General features: G+C 38.1%; 1 protein-coding gene across 1 annotated transcript in view; it reads right to left on the reverse strand.

The window, feature by feature from the left end:
- Positions 1–10,919: 10,919 nt before the first annotated feature.
- The window catches only part of UNC5D (unc-5 netrin receptor D), a 794,598-nt gene continuing 783,016 nt past the window's right edge, over positions 10,920–22,501 (reverse strand). The window contains exon 17 of the mRNA XM_069075933.1: positions 10,920–17,864. Coding sequence (XP_068932034.1) covers positions 17,660–17,864 — 205 coding nt within the window. The 3' untranslated portion in view covers positions 10,920–17,659. The remainder of the gene's footprint in view (positions 17,865–22,501) is intronic.

Consider the following 22,501-nt stretch of genomic DNA (forward strand, 5'->3'; position numbering starts at 1 on the left):
GTTTCCTCATCTGTAAAACAAGGACCATAACAACCCCTACCTTCTGGGATTGTTTTGAGGATAAAATGAGATAATATTTGTAAAAGAGCTTGGCAAACCTTAAAGTGCTATATAAATACTAGCTGTTGTTATCATTGTTTTGTTATATTTCTTATATTATTTGTTTGTTATTATTATTCTAAGACTAAAGAATCTATATGTGGGCAATAATAGGATGCCACTTTCTACTTCATTAATTAATTCAATAAGCCTTAATTCATGGTGTGATTATATATTCATGCTGGATAAGCTAGAACAATGAATAAGACCTGGTCCCTACATACAAAGTGCTTAAAATCTAGTGGGGAGTGGACAGTGATATTATATATTATATAAATATAAAAAGGATTGCATGGGGCTGCCAGGTGGCACAGCGAGTAAGAGCTCCAGCCCCAGAGTCGGGATGACCTGGGATCGAATCCAAGCTCTGATACTTAGCACTACACCTAGAAATAACTGGCCGTGTAACCTTGAGCAAGTTACTTAACTCCGATTGCTTTAAAAAACAAAAAAAAGGACTGCACCTGTGATTTCATTAATATAGAGAACTCTCAGATAAAGGAGCTCTTTGTCAGTACAAGTCACTACATTTTCTCTACTTAAATACTTAGAGAGTTGCATAGAGCACTGAGAGTATAAATAATTGTCCAGGGTCATTCTTCCAGTTTGTCTCAAGGGCTAGAAGTAAATTCAAGTTTTGCTGGCTTTGAAGCCAGTTCTCTACTCACTATGGTCTTCTGCCTCTCCAAGTAAATATAGTAAAGGAAATAAATATACGTATGTGAAGAATTAAAGTTGCTGTGAGAACATATAAGGACAGAGATTTTAAGAAATCTTTTTATGGTTCTGGTAGCATGCTCTCCTACTAATTTGTGGTCTGCATCTACTTAATGATATTTATTTTTATATTCCATTTATTACTGTACTTATCTTCACTGTTAGATCTTAACCTTTTTGAGGGCAGGAATAATGTTTGATATATCTTTATATAATTTCCAGTACCTAGAATGCATATCAAGTAAAGTTTTCCAGGTTTACGGAATGATATAATTAAAGACTTAATCAGGAAAGCTCATTTAGTGTTTAGAGAATTGTTGGTAGCTTGAATATAGAAGACAGTGTGAAATATGACTGAACAGTTGTTTGGAGCATAACTATAAACATACGCCCTTGGATGCCAAGCTAAAGATTTTAGACTTTGAGTTAACAATCAAATGGTAATGGGATTCATCAAAGGTTTCTGAATAGTAGTAGCAGGATGGAATAATTTGATCAGACCTATGTATTAGGGAGATTGATTTGGGAGAGATCTTTGCAGATATCCTAGACTCCCAGATCTTTAGCCTTCTTAACTCCCTTATCCTCCAGCTTCATTTCATCTTAATCACCCATAGCAGTGGTCATTTCTTAGATTTCACCATCACTGGTAAATGGTTCATCATAAACTTGAACTCTGAAATTCACCACATTGATCACAATCTAACCAAACATATTTTCCTGTAAGATATTCTTCTTAAACCCAATTATTTATTGTCACCATGACGTTCATCCCTCCATAATCTCTCAGTCCATTACTCTTTATCTGGCTTCACATTCCTTCTTTCACAGTCTTGAGCCTATAGTTAATCAGTTCAAACATACTGTCCTCCAACCTTGAATCCCTTTCCTCTGCATATTGTGGTTCATGCTCCCCCCCAACTAATTCTTATTCCTGGATCAACACTACCATGTGACTACTTTTCTAATGCTGATGACTACCACCTAAGTGACATAATCATGAGGACTAGACCTAATACAAATTAATATTATCTAAACTCAGCTGGGCCATTACTGGCACAAAGCAATTTTTAAATTCTCCCTAAGTAACCCATGTGTTATTTGGTCTCTAGTGCCTAGGAAAATGGAGAGAACAATTCCCATAAATAATCCTGTGACTTGTTCCCTCCAGCAACAAGAACTCTGAAATATTAGTGTCAGGCTCCTTCTGCTTTCCTAAAAAAGGTTCTCAGCTTTGTTACAGGTATTTAGATTAGCAACATATAGAATAAAGACAGTTTTTATTTAACCTGAAAAAAGGACAGAAAACATTCATACCTAAGTCTATGAATGGTCAAGAAAAAGTTCCTCCTGACCACATGCAACTTATATAGTTCTTTCAGCTTATAAATGAAGGACTTTTATTTTTAGGAAATCAGAAACTAACAACTGAATACTTACACCATCTGTAATATATCTTCTGTGTATGTGACCTCCTCTGACATCTTGGGATGAAGCACTGGTGTTGGTAATAGACTGTCAATTCAGCTTACCCTTCAGGGACTTAATCACAAAGCATATTTGCAATATGTGCTATACAGAATATAGGCATTTAAGTCACCAAATATTTTTCTAGAATTTGAGATTATGGATAAATATGTCCCAAATTATCCCAATTGATTTGCCTTGGGAGAGTTTATAAGGGAATTGTCCTTGAATATCCAGAGTCTAATAAAAAAAAAGAAGATAGTAAACTAAACTGACTGCAAAAATGCAGTCACATCAAGTGATCCTTTTATGAGGTGTGAAGAAGTTCAAATGATCCTGGATACATCTTGGTTGCAGGTACAGGAACTGTTTGCATGTTGTCATCTTCACTAGATTGTGAATTCCTTAGAGGGCTGGGACTGTCTTTTGTTTTTCTTTGTGTCTCCAATGCCTGGCACATAATAGGTGCTAAATAAATGTTTTTTGGTGACTTGACTTGAATGAGTTAGCAATATGATAGGATGACCTATAATAGGTTATGTCCACCAGGTGATCATTCAAGGTCAGTCCAGAGAGTAGGGGAAAAGAGGAATGAAATCTATAAAAGACACAGGGCACAGGAGATCGGGAGGCCCAAAGCAGCTGGCCAGAGCTGGGACATCAGGGGAGGTAGGTAGGAGCTGCCATGAAGAAAGGGGCCAGGACTTCAGGACTGAGGCATTTTGAACTGACCAAGTATGAAGCATCAGGACAAATAGTTGCTGAAACAAGACACCTTAGTCGTAATCCTGTATCTTCTTTTCTCCTTTGGGCTCTCTCATACTGGGAAAGATCATTTAGTTTTATTTGTTTTCACATTTACTTTGTATAAACAATGTTGACTACATTGCAACTGGGTGTACTTTTTGGAAATGGTGCTAGAAGGTGGCAATTGAGAAGAGAATCTTCAAAATTAAAATGGAGAGAGACCTAATGATGAGATATTTTACTATAATACTCTTACTGGGGTCTCAGAGAAAAGAAAAAGTTCCTATTGATGTTTTTTTCTCTAGGCTGGAAGTTGTATTTAAAATGCATCTAGATTAGTGGTTCTCAAAAGTATGGTCCAGGGACACCTAGGCGGTTCTTGAGAATGCTTCTAATTAAAACAGTTTTCATAATAATACCTTTGTTGCTAAGCTGTTTTCATTCCTGTCTGATTCTTTGTGATCCCCTTTGGGGTTTTCTTGGCAGAGATACTGGAGTGGTTTGCATTTCCTTCTTCAACTCATTTTACAGATGAGGAAACTGAGGCAAACAGGGTTAAGTGACTTGCACAGGGTCACACAGCTAATAATTGTCAGAAGCTGGATTTGAACTCAGGAAGATGAGTTCTGGTTCCAAGGTCAGTGCTCTGCACTATACACTATACCACCCAGCAACCCTAATGATAATAAGATGTTTTAATTTCTAATATGGTAAATATCATAGATGTAACCAATATAAACAAAAGTTCATCGGTAGTATCCTCAGTGATTTTTAAGAGGTAAAAGTGTTCAAAGACCAAAAAGTTTGAGAACCGCTGATTTAGGCAACTGGTCAGTGGTAGGCTAGAGGGTACAAATCAGAGTGATTGAACAACCCTGCTTTCCACACCTCCCCACCACTATGGAGATTTAAAAATGCTAAAATCAAAGCAATCCTTTGTTGCACATAGAGTAAGTATTATTCAATTCCATTAAATAAATTTTTTTTTCCCTTTTTGGAGGGAAATTGGGGTTAAGCGACTTGCCCAAGGTCACATGGCTAGCTTTTTTGTGTGTTACCGTGTTTCCCCGATAATAAGACACTGTCTTATTTTTTTTTTGACAGAAAAACACCAGAGGGCTTATTTTCAGGGGAGGGTTTATTTATTCAAAGATCCAAAAGTTTTTCTTTACAGAAAACTGCAAGATTCTTGCCATGTGACTCCTCTACAATTGCTTTCTTATACTCAACAGTATAGCTCTTCCTTTTTGTACACATGTCTGGGGGTCAAAACAGACAGAATAATAAAATTATGACCATCAGTCCTTCTTTTCACTCCATCATGCCCCCTGAGTTCTTCTTTTTTCCTCCATCATGCCTTTTTTATCCTCCATCATGCCCCCTCACTCCCGCTTACATACCGGGTTTTTATGTTGTCCTGCCTCAGCTCTCTTCCGCGGCACTGCTCTCAATGGCGCCAGCAAGCAAATCACTGGTGAAGAACAGGATGACTCACTCACTGCTGCAGCTCTGATTGGATGCAGCTTGGAGCACGGCGTGTGTTTGGGGGGGAGGGGACGGTGCATACAGAGGGTACCGTAATGTAGCGTGTAGCGCAGGGGATCACCTTCACTACAGTAGCAATCTCAATAGGGATTATTTTCGGAGGAGGGCTTATTTTAGAGGAATCTTACACAGTAAGGGGAGGGCTTATTTTCAGGATAGGTCTTATTATCGGGGAAACACTGTAAGTGTCTGAGGCCAGACTTGAGCCCAGGTCCTCCTGACTCTATGGCCAGTGCTCTATTCACTGAGCCATCTATCCACCCCACAATTCCATTTTAGTTGAGGAAACTGAGGGCACAAGAAACGAAGGCATTTGTTCAAGATCCTGTGCTCTTATCCAGAGGTAGGGCTTAAGCCAATGCTTCCTAGTTTCAATCAACCAAGTAGATAGCATTTATTAAGTACCTACTGCGTGCCAGATACTGTGCTAGAACCTAGGATGACAGAGGCAAAAATAGCACCTACCTTAATGAGCTTACATTTTGTTAGGAAAGACTGCACGTTCCTCATAGTTATATATGTAGAATATTTTCAAAATAAAGACCCAGTAATTTGAGGGATAAGCATTTGCAGGTGAAGGATCAGGGAAAGCCTCCTATAGGAAGTGGCATTTGAAGCCCAACTATTTTTCCTCTATACCAGATCTGAAGTTCTGTTTCTCCAAAGAATTGTTGGCTCTTTGAAGCCAAAAGACTGTCCTCTGAAACTTCCTTTAAAGACATTCTGGGAACTTCATTGAACATTTATGTTACTCTCTTTTGGGGCCCTGCCTTGATGCCATTAACATAAAATGCTACCAAATGGTCTTTAAATGTATCTTGTGAAAAGGAGAGCATCTTCATTTTAATCTCTTCTACTGGTAAGGCTGAAATGGGTGATCATCCTAGGGGCTGCTCTATTTTTATAGGGTAATAATCTAACACCTGAGCAGTGAAACTTGATAGTGAGGCTGACAGTGGGGACGTTTATCCTGAAGAGGCTATCTCAGAGAACACTAGCCCAACTGCTATCCTGGCTTCAGAAAGGATTTTGTTGCCATTTTGTATCACCTCCCTTCAAATTCCAACTGAGAGGAATAGTAGCTATTCAAAAGATTCATACACATCTCCCTCACCTGGATGGAAACACCACTGAAAATGCCCAGATTCCCTAGAATGGTAAAATACATACACTGCTTCAAGATGAAATATTGGAGGGCTGCAGTGGTTGTGGAAAATATATCCATAAATATTTCAACTGTGTTTAGTATGAACTCACTACAATTAGTTGAATTGAGAGCTCATCTTTATATTTTCTATTTATTTTCATTGTTGGGGGGGGTGGCATAATGGAAAGAGTATTTTAGAGTTAGGTCCAGATTTATAGAGGTGTCAAATCATGATCCAGGGGATGCAAAATTCAGCAGAATCAGATAAAAATATATTTGGGAAATGTTTAACATAATAAACAAAAATACAATACTACATAGATAGTTAACTTGTGGTGTACTGAATTTGATACCACTTATCTAGAAGATGCAGATTTGGGTCCCAACTCTAAGTCACTGAAATTCTTGAGGTCTCAGTTACCTCATAAATGCTCCATTAGTTTGTGCTTTGATAACTGAGTTTCTCCTAGTTCTTTGCTCCAGTGATAAAGATTTTCTGTAACTTCATAAATGATTTGTGAAAATTTGGGTAAACAAACAAAATAAAATAACAACAACTAACATTATGCCGTGGTCAACCTGGGAATGACCCTCTACATATTTAGCTGGTGGAGGAGAATAAGCATGGAGTCTATTATTGGGCTTATATTTGAAATCTTTCCAGCTTTTGAAACTTCAAGGACCTGAGCTCCATCGCTCTAACCTTCAAGACCCCAGGGTCCTCTCTATTTCACAGTCAGACATCAGAGAAGAACTTTAGTGTTGTCCTTTGGAAAATGGCAATGATGATATTTACTTCAATAATTTTATGGGGCCATGTTCATCAGTGTTCTCACTTTCAGTTTTCTCACCTCTTAAATAAGGGGTTTAACTAGATAACCCCTAAAATCACTTCATGGTGTTGTTGTAACAAAAGGACTTAAGAACTAAGTATAAATATGAACATATTCCAGAGATAAAAAAAATTTAAACAGTTGTCCATATTTTTGCTTTGAAGAATTTTTTTCCCCTCCAGGGTTTTCTGTGGGTGGGAAGCCAGGGGAAGTAAGGTGAAAGGAAACAGGGTATCCAACACTTTTCAGTACATCCTGAACCAAATTAAAATGTCATTAGGAATTAATTAACAAAATAAATAAAAATACAATAAAACATAGATCACGATATATTTTAAAAGTATCAATATGCTGCCCCCAGCAACACTTATATATGGAATAATGACCTCCATTTCTATTTTAATTTGAAGCCACTGAGGTAAAAAGGATGTCATCACAGAAAGGTATAATTGAAAAAGAAGTTGGAGTTAATGCATGTTGAAAGTGATGGATAATGAGTAGCCACTCCATGTATTCCAATGGTCCTCATGCAATTTTATTCAATCCCCCTTATTTTACGAATAAGGAAACTGAGACCCAAAGGGGCTAAGTGACTGCCAAAAATCACATAAATAAGAAATATCAGAATTATTATGTGAATCCAGGTGTTCTTATACCAGAACCTATGCTCTTTCTACTGTACCAAGTTTCCTTCCTGTATATCCTTGAAATGTCATGGAAAAACAAGAAAGACCCTATTGGTAAACACCCCATGGTGTTCACTGTGGGAAGACTGTGTTCACATGTGGGAAAAGGGAAGGTGGGGAGAATAAGCATGTATATAGTGCCTAGTATATTCCAGGCATATGTGTATTTTACAATTATTATCCCATTTGAGCCTCTTAGTCCTGGAGGTAGGTAATTTTTTAAATCTCCATTTTATAGTTGAGGAAACTGAGACCAACAAAGGTTAAATAATATACTTCAGGTTTATACAACTAGTCAGCTTGTGAGGCCAGGCTTGAACTCAGGTTTTCCTGACTCCAGGCCCAATGTTCTATTCATTGTGTGCTATCAATCCCAGTCTGGGCAGATATGGATGCTTTGACATCTTCACAGGTAGAGATAATATCCACTTTGAGGACATGATAGAACCCCTGTATGTCCATATTCCTCCCATAGGTTCTCTTTGTTTCCATCTCTATTTTTGAGGAGTTTCTGCTTTCCCTTTGGGATCTCTATAGGTACCCTGGACAATCATTGATAAGGAGACCTGGAGCTGGGGTTTTGGTGGCACCAGAGAACAGGAGTTAGTTGAATGCTGCTGTGATAGTAATGGAATGTGGAGATTCCCCTGTATTGGGCTTGGTTTTCAAATTGATTGTATTAAAACCCAGAGCTTGTTAATCCCACCTGTGGGATGGACTTTTTGATGTGAAAAGAAAGTCCTGAACTGGGAGGAGCTGGTGATGTAGATTTGGAGAGACACTAGAGAGAGGCGGAAGATCTTTTTTTTGGAAGCAGCACCTCGTGGAGAGAGAGAGACTAAGAGAATTGCTGGTGGCCGCTTTGAATTGCCCTGGACTTTTGAGACCTGCCCCCTGAGCTGCGAAGGACTGAGGAGACATGGCTGTTTTGCTGGTACTTTGTCTGTCTGTTTTGATGTTATTTTGCCAGATTTGTCCACTGGTGAAAGACTGTCCTTTTGTTGAAGAAGTCCTGGAACCTGGCTGTTCGCTAAGAAGGCCTGCGACTGTCCTGCAGACAGAGAGTGAATACTGTCCACTGGTGAGGGACAGTACTGTTGTTGCAGGGGTCTGGAGACTGTCCTGCAGACAGAGTGAATACTGTCCACTGGTGAGGGACAGTGCTGTTGTTGCAGGGGTCTGGGAGCCTTTCTGTTGGTTCAGAAGCCCTGAAGAAGGATTTTCTTGTTGTATGTTTACAGAAATCCTGGGAGAGGGCTTTGCTAATGTGTTCAGGGGTTCTAGGACTGTTCTACAGACAGAGGATAAATTCATGAAGGCACTGGCAATGTATCTTATGGCCTTGCTAAGCCTTGTCTCTCCAGGAACTAAGATTGCTGAGAACTTGCCTCCTGTCAAGATGAAGAAAAGACCTCCATTTGGGTATTAAGTGCTGTGTTTAAACTTGATGTAACTCTGGGGTAGATTCAATTGTGATCCAGGGGTGGGGAACTTTTGACCTTTTTGTGTTCTATGGTTGAGCAAATGAATGTATTTTACTTATGTTTGGAAACTAATCTCCATTTGAGAAGAGGGGCTTTGTGGTGGACTAAATGAAGGTATAGCCTAGGGGTGGAGAAGTACTTAGAACAGAGACTTTGTAATTGATTGAATGATTGGAAGGTCCTGGGGTGGGGTAGTACTTGGAGATTATTTAATCACACTTAGTAAATGCTGTATTTTGAATGATGTCATGTTTTGATCTTCTCTGTTCTTGGTTTGTCACTGAATAAAATAGAGAGCACCTATGCTGGTATTTTGAACCTGGGAAGTTGCCTTCTTTTGGCATTACATTACAGCTGCTGAGCTAAGAAACACGAGTGACTATGTAAAATTGAATCTCAAATTAATTCCTGATCCTTTTTTATACAAATGAGTAGAATGCAGGTTGGGACTGTGCTATTTTTCATTCTTGTGTCTGCAGTGCCTAGCACAATTCCATGACAAATATAGTCACTTAATAAATGTTTATTTGACTTTGCAGGGGTATGAGAGGCAAACAAGGTAGGTCCATAAATCCAGAGAACTATAGAGAAGGAGAAGTGAGGCATCTCACAGGCAACAGGAAAACTGTGTGAGTAAAAGAGACATTGTTGGGCCATTGATGACTGGTCATCATTGGTGACTGGCCATGACTGATGTTCCATACAACTATACTCCATTATGGTGTCTGGAACTTTCATCCACCAATGCATATGTTAGAATAGTGAGCAGAATATGGAACGTGTCTGATCACTAGTAAACTTTCTCCTAACCTACAATTCTTGTGGATGATAAAAGTACCTCTTTCCTTCCTCACCCCTTTCTCCTTTTCCATCTGAGAAAATGAATGTATGAGCCAGAGTTTTTCTACTCTTTAAAATTTTTCCCTTGTCTTTTTAATTAGTACCAAGGCTAGATGATTTGAGATGCATTAATGCTTTAAACTTACTGGTCATGTGACTGGAGAAGGCAAAGATAAAACAGGCAGTGAGATGCTTATTATATAGATTAGAGAGAAGAAAAAGACAAAAAGTTTTAACCCTTGGTCTAAAGTATCAAGTTTCTATACTGGCTGCAGGCTCTAAACTAAAAGAGAATTTTATTGATATTTATTTATTTTATATATATCCAAAAACAAGTAAAGCTGTATGTATATACATATACATATGCATATGATACATTCTATATAATTTGTATTATATATGTGTATGTATATATCTTTTTTTTCTTTCTTTCTTGAGTTAAAGTAAATTAGTGATCGTTGTGGTCTGGGAGGAAACTGGGCTATTGGGTTGGCTAGCATTTCCTTCTTCATTGCTTCCTTATTCAATTCACTTGCAAGTCATGACATCACCTTCCTGATGTCATGGTTTTCTTGGAGAGTAAGGACAAATAACAACAATCCCTTGATACACATGTGCAGATAAACCTTTCTGTAAGTTAGTAGTTGAGGGTGGTGACTTCAGAGTAGGACAAATGGAATGTCAGGACCTGTCCTACAATCTAAAGACAAAGACCAGAGGAAGGAAGGAATACTTTTTCCTTTAATTTTCTCTTTCACCCTCCAAATCAAGAGAGTAAAATATAGTGTCTCCCAAGTCTAAAACCTAAAATGTTCCCAGGGTATTCCAGGGAGAAACAAATTGGAGTATCTGGGAGTTGTTCAGCCATAAGGATTCTTATATTCTTCAGAATGAATCATCGATTTTTTTTTTTTTTTTGCTTTCAGAGAGGGGGAGGGCAATTAGGATGAAGTGACTTGCCAAAGGTCACATGGTTAGTAAGTGTTGAGTGTCTGAGGCCGGATTTGAACTCAGGTCCTCCTGATTCCAGGGCCAGTGCTCTATTCACTGTGTCACCTAGCCGCCCCAACCATCAAATTTTTACCTCACAAGTATCTGCTCAATTACTACTTCCTACTTTCTCTTTTCCTAGAAGTATGGGAATAAGTGGGAAAAGGTAATTTTCCTTTTTATGTCCCTTATTTTTCTGAAGATGTAGCAGAGGGGAAATGGCATTATGAGGCCAGGATATTTATAATTATATTTCATTGAAAATTGCCAGGCTATATAGTGATGAGTCTTTTGTCCCATTAACCCTGTGAAGAAGAAATCTCATTAGGATTTCAAGGTGCCACTCATGTAGTAATCTAAGATGTCAATAAAAGACTCTTTATTCATAAATAACTGATATGCAGTAATTTATGTCTGTACATTTTTCTTCAAAATTCTGTAGCCATCCAATTTCTGCAAACTCTACATAAAACATCCAAACTGTCCATTTTTTCAATACAATATAACACAGCTGTTGGGCATTACCAAATATATATATATGTATATATATATATTTATATATGTACATGTGCTGAAAAAGAAGCCAGTGCAGCCTTTTCTAAGGAGTCCATCCAAGTATTTACTGTACAACATTCAGAATTTACATTGATAGTACAAGGCACAGAAAGTGTGGTATGAAGCCAAGGCCATGCTTTATTCAAACTATCTTCTCTGGCTTGCTTGCTCCTTCAGCTTCATGTCAAACCAAGTGTTCAACCAGCTCTTTGTTGTTTCTTTTTTCTTCCAGCTCTTAATACAGTTAAATAAAATGGGAATAGGGTGGGGGAGGGAGATCTGAGTAATTTGTTCAGAAATTGCCTGCAGACCAACCCTACACCACACCAAAATAAACCACTCCCCCCTCAAAAAAAAATCCCCAAGAAACAAAAAAAAAAAAAAAAGAAAACACCTTCTGAAATCTATTCAATATAGAAATGGAGAAAAAATGAAAAAACAATTGGTTTCATTATTTGTATTTGAGTCAAGAGAATAAGATGCTGTTTCCCTCTGTATTTTCTCACATGTATGTGTATGTTTATATGAAGGGGCATTTAATAGACCCCCAAAGAACAATTAAATGCAACTATGAAATACGGACAAGAGGAAGCAGGAGCTTGATTACCTTTTGGAAAGGGCAAGGAGAATTCTTGGTCAGAAATTTGGTCACCTAGAATATATTCTCCTTCCTATTGTTCTGTCCCTAAAAGCATGGGAGGGCCAATGGGAAGGCCACACAGGGAGGGCAAGTTGTAAAGATGTTTGTTCTTGATTCTCTAAGAGAAATCTCAGTGCAGAACGTGGTTAATGCCACTGAGTTGCCATATGTTCTAATATTAGAATTGGTTAGGAAGAGAGAATAGAAGAATATCATTTGGAGCTATTCTCAGCTTGGTTCTCTTTGCCATGATAAATGTATCTTTGGGGAATGACAGTTTGCTTACAAACTGCTGTTACATTCTTAAATCACAGAGCTGGGAAGACCCCTAAGAGGTCATATAGTAGGTTTCAACAGAACTTGGCCAAGACAGGGAGTCTTCAAATACAGGGCAGAGGATGGTGTATAGAAGGCAGGGAATATATCTTTTTTTTTTTTTTGGCTTTATTTCCCCAGCAAATTTGCACAGAGAATATGCTTAACACATGATTGTTGAATTAGATTGAATGGAATTAAATTTATTCCTGCTTGGAAATCATCAGACTACATGACCTTGGACATACTTCCCATTTCTGGAATGCTATACTTCCTCCTCACCATTAAAGATGTAGGATTATGAAGTTAAAATCCAGTCACGTTAAATTTCAAGGAAATGCCCTGTTTTTTGTTGTGCTAAAATGTTGTTATATTGAATCTTACTGGAAATGATGTGACCATTGTCTAAGGGATTGGGAAACAGAGGTAAAGGGACATTTCCTTTCCATGGATTTTAACAACATGTAGCATAAAACTGTAGCCATCCATGAACAGAATGGCATGCTTTTCTGTAAGATGCTTTCATTATCATTAAATGTTGCATCTTTTAGTGACAGTGGTATGGTTCATATTGAACCACTTTTTCTAGATTTCAATTTTATTTGTTAGAGAGGGGAAAAAATGCTCCTAAAAAGTACAGGTCTAACCAGGAAGCGTTCTACATGTGTTTATCTTTGGGTTCATATAGTGGGTGGGTTCTAAGACATGAAGCTTGATGTTCACTTCCTAGGCCCACCTCATGAGGACATTCCAAATCCATGGTCTTCACAGCAAGAGGAAAAAAAGGCTAAGCAGCTGCTGAAAAAACTACAATTACTCTATGTGCGTTAAACTTCCTACTTCAGATTACAATACTACACACTAGTAACTAATTGGCGAGGGTTGGTCTTCCATCCCCTTCCCTTTCTTTAATAGGAAAAAAAAAATCTCTCTTCCTAGTGCCATCCTATTGGACTAGATGACCCTGTTGTGGGGCTGTAAGAAGACCCTATGACCATGTGATGGACCCTTGCCTACCTAGAATCGCTTGCAAAAAACACCACATGCTGTTTAATACACCCAAACAGCTTGGTAAACTGCAGCTTTTAAAATCATTTGGAAATTAAAAACACACAAAGAAAATGCAAACACATCTAAGATAAGTTAACATTTTCACTTTTGTGACAGTTGACAAAATACACTTTTGTTTGTTCTGGAAACTTCTATAGGGACAAAACAGGGGAAACCGCGCCCATTCAGCTCTTAGCTAAAGCATTGATTTTCAAATACAGCATTATGGCAACTAACACCAAGGGCTACTATTTTTTTTTTTTAATGTCACTATTGTTAGGACAACATTTTGCTCTCCCATTTCTATGCGGCTCTTATCTCTAATAAAGACAATGGGAGCTACTAAGAAGACAGAATTTTGCAATGTTACATGAAGAAAAAATAATGAAAGTAAGCCATACAGTAGGCCAAAGAGGCACATTTCTAGCTCATCTGCAGTTCTTTTGAACTTGCTATAGTTGGAACAAAAGCCTCTGGGAGAACTTTTCCTTTACTGCATCCGTCAACTATATTATTCAAGACATTTACAGAGGGCAGCTTGACCCCCTACTAATAGACAGAAAAGAGAAATGACTAAAAGGGGAAAAAAGAACATTGCACTGATATATTTCACAATATTTTCTAACTTCACAGATACCTTTGCTAGAAGTTTGGCATCTGGAGAAACCTTTCTGAAAGAGAACGAATATGCCATGTCTTTCTACTTTTTTTTTTTAAGATAACATCTTTCAGAGAGACAAGTTCTTCAGTCTTCAAGTCCAGAGATTTTAATCCAAAGAAAACCCCTGTTTTAGTGATTTAAACTTAATAGCCTCTCTCAGAAATTCCAGAAGAAAAATGTATAGGCCACAGCAAAGGATAACAGCTGCTTTTGGAGATAAAAATAATAATAATAAAAAGTTCCCCCCACTTTAAAGACAACAGTGTCAATTCTTTTTCATCTTTTACAAAAAGGCCAATAAAATTTTTGTGGGAATACATCCTAGTTTTATGGGACTTCGTGCACCGGTAAATGCAGTTTGCATTTAAATCTACAGAGCAAGCTTCCTTTTGGCTTAAAGGATTTTAATGTAAACTAGTCAGACTGCACAAGCAATGTTGTAAAAACCACAAATTAATTTTATGAAGCTGCAGTCTGGCAAAGCCATGATGTATACTATTTTGGTGATATAATTGTGTCATTTTGAAAATATAGCTATTAGTCTTAAATTACTCATAGAACCGAAAATGGCAGGGGGTGAGGTGGGACACATCATGACATTTTCTAAATAGACCACCAAAAACTTAAGGGCTCTCTCTCTCTCTCTCTCTCTCTCTCTCTCTCTCTCTCTCTCTCTCTTTCTCTTTCTGTCTTTTTCCATTTCTGCCTCTCTCTGTCTGCCTCTCCCATGCAGCAAGACAGTCTATCAAAGTAAGGCCTCAGGATGACAAGTGAAATCTCATTCAAGAGGGGCATTTGCTTGGCAAGTCTCAGAGCAATGACAGTCAAACATCAAAGAACATGCAGGGGTTTACATTGGGCTAAGCAGTCCAAGGTTCAGATGGTGATCTAAGGTTCTATCTGATCTGCCCCTAAAGCCTATTGCTCTGTAGATCTTGCAAGTTCTCTCATTAGACATACACTGCCACATTGTTGAATGACTCTAAACGTAGCAAGGATTCAACATCACCCTTCTCTGCATATGATATCAGAAGAAGGAAGATTAATATGTAAAGAAGGGGAAGGAGAGAGAATGAGCCAAAGTGTTAGTTTGAACATTTAGTTGATGTTCAGACAAAATTGTATTTTTTTTGCCATTGCCTCAGGTGGTCAAGTGCATCTTAACTCAACCTCTCAGCCTCAGTTTCCTTATTCATGAGATGAGAGAGCTGAACTTGGTGATCTTAAGCAATAGTTTTTCTTTTTATTCAGGTAAATCTTTGAGCTTAAGCCACAGGTGAAAAAAAAAGGCCATTAAGTTAATATTCAGTGGGCAAAAAAGGCCCCATTTTACCTTTAAATGTTCAAAATAAATTTTCATAGGTCTTGTTTAAATTTGGGCCCTGTTGTCAAATACAAGATCACTTTAAAAAAATGCTGAGATTCATTCAAGCTCTGTCTTAATTCACATCAATGGATGAAATGCTTTTGAAGGCCATAGAGGAGAGAAGAGAAAAATGCTGTGTCCTACTTTAGGGCAGAAAAAAAGATGGGGGAAGTAATGGTAATGGCCTTTTTCTCTGAGGAGCCAAAAACAGCTGCTCTGCAAATTCTCCCCCAATCCCTCCTTCCAAATCAATTCTGTACTTGTTTTGATGATTGACTCTCTCCAAAGCTGCTTCTTCAAGAAACTATTTCAGAGATGTCAAATGACTTAGACTCCCATGGATTCTCTCCATTGTTCCCTATAAGGGATAAACATGTTGAACAGACTATTAAGAAAAGGGCATTCTCCTGATCTAGAGACTGTATTTTAGAAAATAAGTTTGACAGTTCTAAGTAGATTTGTCTGTTCTGTAAAATAATCCATTCAGTTCCTGAGAAAAGCCTTATGTTGCTGAATTCCATGTAGCAAAGCCAATACAGGAGTCAATATGCACCTGACTGTGTTAGATATGGCATCTAAAATTCCAAGCCTTCAAGACCATTTCCCTTGCGGTATTATTTTTGGATTTTTTTAAAGGGCTCTAAAAAAAGATGGTTACAAATTTTACTAATTGTTCAGGAAGCTTGTTCTTTGGATAACCTAACACATTTATATAGTTAGCTATTTTCATCTCTTTGGATACTGTAAAATTTTCCCTTTCCACCTGTTGCTGGTATAACCCAAGTCCTTCAGGAGAGTTAGGGTCTGCTTATACAACCTGTGGCCTTTTTAAGTCCCTCCCTCCTCTGCTTTCTCCTCTCTTCTGTTTTCATGTCTAAGAAGAATGTTACTCTTCTGGGTAATGTTTCCTCATATACATAGCTAGGGAGTAGAGGTCAACCTAAACAGAATCCATTTGACTATTTGCATGAAACTTTGGTCAAAAAGGTTTTATGGGAAAGGAGGTTAAAATAAAGTTCTTGAATTTTTTGTAGATTTCAAAATTTTCAGGGTAATAAAATCCACTATTTCCCCCATATGACTGAAAATTATCTATACAACAATGGTGTGGTCAGAAAGAATTACACTTCTGGGAAAGGAGGGTATTGTAATAACCCGTGTTATAGGATGGCCCCTTTGAGGACAGGAGATATTTCCTTTTTTATCTTTGTATTCACAGAGCCTAATACTAAGTAGGCACCGAATAAATACTTCTTGACTTAAACGGAATATATACCAGATATTATCCAAAGTGAATGATTCTGGCTATTCTTTAAAAAAAAATGTTGGGGAGACAGTGGTCCAGAGTTTTTACTAGAGGGTTCTCAATGATAGAAAAATGCAAGAAACTTTCAATAAACTTCATCAAAAAACATAGTGAAATTCCATTTTCTTATGGAGGTATTAGGGAGATCTGGCTAACACCCACTATCTTTTAAACTAACCAGGCTCTTTGACGCATTCAGCTTATGGAGCTATGTTTTCTGGGAAAGAAACTGACCTATGACACATCGAATTCCAATACCCAGCTACCTTATAACGGATTTGATTAGACTGCAATTGTGTGGCTCAGCTGTGAGTTGAGGTGGTTAGGCTGGGGGCCTTCCTTTATATGTTGTGAGCAATGGCTATCAACCTAAGTCACTGTACAGTGATGATTAATTGTGGTGATGGATGCACCTGGAAACAGTTCCTTACTACTCTGCATTGAGGGGGAATGGTAGGAGGGAATGAAGTGAGTCTTGGCTTTTGGAAGGAAGTGACTATAGGATATATTTAACTCATTAATCATCCCATTCATTCCTCCTGGCAGCCCTTCTCTGAGCTAGGGCATGTGGGCTAGGGTGGGAGGTGGTGCTGTTGTGACTTACTTAGATTCTCAGTTCTAAATTTTCATTTCCTGCTTGTGATATGGTTGAAATCACAAAAATGGACTGGCAATATTGTTACTTATAAAGGTCAGTTTTATACTCATTTCCCATATTGCAAATATCAGTTGGTTTAAAAAAAAAAGTCTGACATTGATATCAGAATAATTTGGCCCTTGGGGAACATCATTACTGTATGAACTTTTTCCAAACCATGCACTTATTCAAAGTCTGCTTTGTTGGCACCTGATCTGTTCTGACCCACTAACAATTCCAAAAATATGAGCCTGTTTAAAGGCAATTGTGTGCATGCGTGTGTGTGTGTGTGTGTATGTGTGTATGGTTTCACTTCACCTATGCAGAATTGGTTGAGTTAAGACAGTATCAATTCAGATGGGACAATGGGGCCTTTTGGATGCAAGGTTGGACCTTTCCAACATTAACATGATTTACCAAGATAGCCTTCAGTTTCTTCAAGTGATGTCCCTCTTTTATTATAAATGAAGTTGAGTTTTCCCAAATACCACTAGGCTAAATGCCATCTTTCCTCCCTACCTAATAAAAAAAAGTCACAAAGCTGGCCATCGGTCTGTCCATGAGAGGAGATGGACTAAAGTCCATTTTGCCTGCTGTAGCTGAAGTCGGGCTCTTCAAGCTGAGTTTCAGGAATGTTTGAGAGTTTCGTGTGTGTCCTCCCAATCTCTTCAAGGGCACAGGCCAAGGAGTCAAGGTCACCATCATGTTGATGACGAGCTTCCCACAGGTTCAAAATGACAGCAGATGGGCTACTTTGGGTAGCAAAGTAGGACAAATTCCTAGAGAAAAAGAGAGATTAATTAAAGTAATAAACAAAAAAATTGTGGGAAGAAAACAAGAACAGTGTTAGAATAGAGTAGGTGGGGCCTTAGAGAATACTATGGCTTGACAAAAAAAAGATGTAGAGTCATGCTTATTAAAACAGTGTTCTGCCTCCATGCTTAACATAGTTGATTAAATGGATGGGGTAGTTCCTACTCTGATAACCCTCGATTTTTGAAATCACATCATTTTGGATTCCAGACGCATGAAAGGAAAGGAGATCCAGTTATTAAATACATACATGCATACATACATGATATATATTTGCATTTACATATTAACCCCTGGTACTTCATTTTGAATTCCTAGCCCTACTGAAATGGCTCTTTCAAAGATTACCAGTGACTTCCTTTTCTTTAAAGACTTTTTCCAGTCTTCATCTTTTTTGACCTCCATATGATATTTTTTGGTGGTGGACCTGAAACACTCTTCTACCTTGGGTTTCTATGACACTGTCTCTTCCTGGTTTTTGTTCTAGATCTCTGATCACTCCTGTGGTAGTATTCCCTGAGAGTATTTAAAAGGACTATGACTAACACCTTCATTTTTTTTCTCTAGACTTATTTAGGAAGCTTCTTCACATCTGGGGCTTCAACTATTCCTTTAACAGTGGCTAATCAAGAATACAAGACTCATCTTTTGTTCTTAAATGTTTATGGGACATCATTCAGACAGTTGGAGCCCAGCCTTTTGCATTCTTTCTTGGATACTCACTTCCTTCTACTTATCTGTACTTCTCTGTCTGTTAATTAAAGTAAGCTCATTAACTCCTTTAAAGCTATCTTTCCTTTAGAAAAGCAGATCAAAGAACCTGTGCTAGCAGGCCATTCTGGATGTGCTAGGGTGCTAGCTGCAATCCTACTTAGAATTTTGCCTTCTCTAAACAATGATTGCCCTTATTGATATGACACAAGTCATCACTTAATCGTTCTCTGTTTCTTGTGCTCTAGTTTTGTGTCCCTCCCTCGTGAGATAGTAAGTCTCTCAAGAAGGCAACCACATTAGTTCTCAAGTGCTGTCAATTCTACCTCCTCAATATCACATGTATCTATCAGGTCCTCTCCAGTCATGTGCCATCAGTCTTGTTCAAGCTCTTATCTCCTTTCACCTGAGCAATGGATTTGGCTTCATAACCAGTTACTTGGCAAAATCTTTTTCTTCTCCAATCTATGTTTCATAAAGCTAGCAAAGTAATCTTCCAAATGCATATTTCTAACTATGTAGTTTACCTGCTTGGAAATCATTTATTCCCTATTGAACGTTGAAGTGTGTTCCATTCATGTTCCTTCCCACTCCTCTACCCACCTCACTTTCTACCTTTTGCTGACAACAGTATTCAAATGAACTTTTTCATTCACAGAAAGGATGTGTTAATCAACTGTCCTACAATTCCATTAATCAATCCTGTCGACTTCTCTGGCCAGATCACCCTTCCTTGGCTATCAATCGCTTTGTCTTACCCTGTTAGAATGTAACCTCATTAAGAACAATAAATTGTCTTATTTTTTCTATTTGTATCACCACCTCTTAGAAAAGTTTCTGAAACATCCTAAGCTTTTTAAGGAAATGCTTTTTAATTAATTCCTATCACATTCTACATTTTCTAAATACTTGTCATATATGCATATATTTATGTGTTTATATATATATACACATAAATGTCTCTCTCTCTCTATCCCTCTTCCCCATTGAGACTGAGAGCTCCTTGAGGTCTTGGGACTGTGTTTTTCACCTATTTATCTATGTTACTTTTCTCAAGACAAACATTTTAAAAACATTTATTTGAATTAAAATATACTTTTTTGTGTCTCCTGAAGCACATATCATGTAGTATTAGATATATTGGAGTCACAAAAATATATATACATAAAACACAAATGGACTCTAAATTTGACAAAAAGAATTAGTGCAACCTAACAACCTCCCCCCTCAATGTGATTTTATACCATATTAAGAATATTTTTAGAAGTCTAAAAATGAAGAAGATAGCTTCATCATCTTCTGCTCTGGTCAAGCCACATGTAAAATATTGTGTTAGAATTACCATATTTTGAGATGGCCATTAACAACTAAAGTTCTGTTCAAATTACTGGGATGATCAGGAAGATGAAGGGATTGGAAATGAAAACATATAACGTTAAGCTAAAGAATATAGGGATGCTTAGCCTGGATAACTAAGACATAGTAGGAGAGGGAGGGGGAGAAAGGGAGAGAGGAGGAGAAAGGGGGGCAGGGAGGAAGGAGGAATCCCATCTTCAATTGTTTGAAGGGTAGTCACATTGAAGGATAACATTTGTTTTGCTTGGCTCCAGAGGACATAACTAAGGGTAATGTCTAAAGGTGACATGAATTTTAACTCAGAATAAGGAAGAATTGCCCAGTGATTAGAACGGTATTCAAATGGAAGGAGCTGCCTCAGGAAGACAGTTAGTTCCCTGCCACTGCAGGTCTCAGGAATCTTGATGACAGGATTTCCCTCATGAATGATATAGATGAGAATCTTGTTGAAGTGTGGCTTGGATTGGATGACCTTAGCGGTCCTTCTCCCTCCCAGATTCTGTCATTGTGTTAATGGACTACAAATTCAACATGAATGATCAGTGTGACATAACTAGTCCAAACATGCTTAACTAGTTATGTTATACACATCAGGAGGAGGCTTGTTTTTTGTTATTGTTATGGCTTGTTGGGGGGCATTTTATTTTGTTTGTTTCTGAGCTGGTTCTGATCCAACAAAGGAGAAAAAGCATCACCTCTGGGCTAACTCTGGTTTCCTACTTAGGACTCTCACAACAAAGAAACAAAGATTGGTAAAGGCTAGTCAAGTGATCCCTTTTTATAGCCAGCACCCATTCACAATATAAAATTATGTAGAAAGCACTTTCTTATAGAGGTGACCAGCTTTTTAATGGCATATTACTGTTCATCTATACGATTTGATGATTCACTCAAAAGGCAAACCCAAACAACAGGGAGAAGGTTACGACATTTTACTCAGAGATCCCAAAAGGCCCTTCAAAGCTGAGTAGCTGACTATAATAAATACCAGAAGCATTGTTTATACTTTTTGCCTGCCTGCATGTGTATCTTTAATAGGGAGGAGAGGGGTCACTCTACAATGTACTTTTCATCTCTTTCTGAGTTTGATTCTACTGTGTTTATTTACTTCTACACTAATAGAAATGTCACTGGACTACTTGTTTGTGGATTTGAAATATGCCTCAACTCCTTGGTTTAAATGCAGGTTGGGGATAATGCCATTTACACTTGGTCATGTGAATGTTGCTTGTCAAGCTGTCTTCTGTGCCTCCCATAAAAGCATTTCCCAATTCTGTAAGTCACAGATAATACAATAACTGGACACCATCTGGTCCAAAAATGCACGTCCAGGATTCCAGCAGAACAAAGGGCAAAGGAAAATGAAGGTAAGCTGAGGGAACCTCACCCAGAGATGCTCAGGCTGTGGTCTAGGGACAACTACTGATCCAAGAAGGTCCCCCAAGTAGTGTCTAAATCCACATACTCTTCATATTGATAATATTAATGGGGATGGAGCTAGATCTGAGATTTGCTACAGTGAACTCCTAAGAGAGAAACTTTCTCCTAATGCATATCAGTACCTTCTATACTCCTTAGTCTTAGTGAGTTAGTTAGAGATCTAAGGGGTTAATTAACTTGCCCAGAATTACACAGCCAATGAACCCTAAAACCAGGTCCTGTGTCTAAGTACTGTGCTAGGTTGCCTCTATTAACTTATATTTATAAAATCCTTCCAAGTTTACAAAGTGCTTGCCTTAGAACTGCCTTATGAAGTGGGGATGTAAGAATAAACTCTTGAAGTATGGAATCATGCAATTCAATTTAATGCCTCAAGCATCTATTTGGCATTGAATACATGGCAGAAAGGTGTCTTAGGTGCTGGTGATACAAAGATGAAAGCAAAAATCTTCTGACCTCAAGGGACTTATATTGCTGATGATCATGTTAAGTGCCAGAGTAAGATCTGAACCCACAGGGGGTGGCCAGGTGGCACAGTGAGTAAGAGCACCAGCCCCAGAGTTGGGAGACCTGGGATTGGTTCCAGCCTCAGATACTTAGCACCCACACAAAATAACTGGACGTGTGACCTTGAGCAAGTTACTTAACCCCAATTACTTTAAAAAAAAAGATCTGAACCCACAATCTTGTGTTCTTTTTCTATTACTCCATAATGCTTCCTACATTATACTATATTTTTATAAGTATGTTATTAGTTAGTCCTTTCATTAGGCTCTCCCTCACTGGATTATCATCAAAAGTGGTGTTAGTCTTCTCATTAATTCAATGAGGTTTTTATATTTGAAATGTCCCCATGGGGCATGGGGACCCCCATGGAAATAATCTGAAGATTAAGAATAAGTCTGAGAACTACTGTTCTGCAGAGAAAAATCTTCTCTACCCCAAATACATATCCTATCACCAATCTTGCCCTACCAAACCCTGGCTTTGGATTACTACCATTATTGGCTTTCTTCATCTCTGTTAAAGTGTTACTGATTGAAGGTAGAGAAAATCACAAGTGTGCTAACTGATTCTACAACAAATCTAGATTACA

This window comes from Petaurus breviceps, unplaced genomic scaffold, assembly GCF_028583685.1.
Source record: "Petaurus breviceps papuanus isolate PSGF00001 unplaced genomic scaffold, PetGlider_PUasm1.0 90919, whole genome shotgun sequence".
Classification (NCBI taxonomy): Eukaryota; Metazoa; Chordata; class Mammalia; order Diprotodontia; family Petauridae; genus Petaurus; species Petaurus breviceps.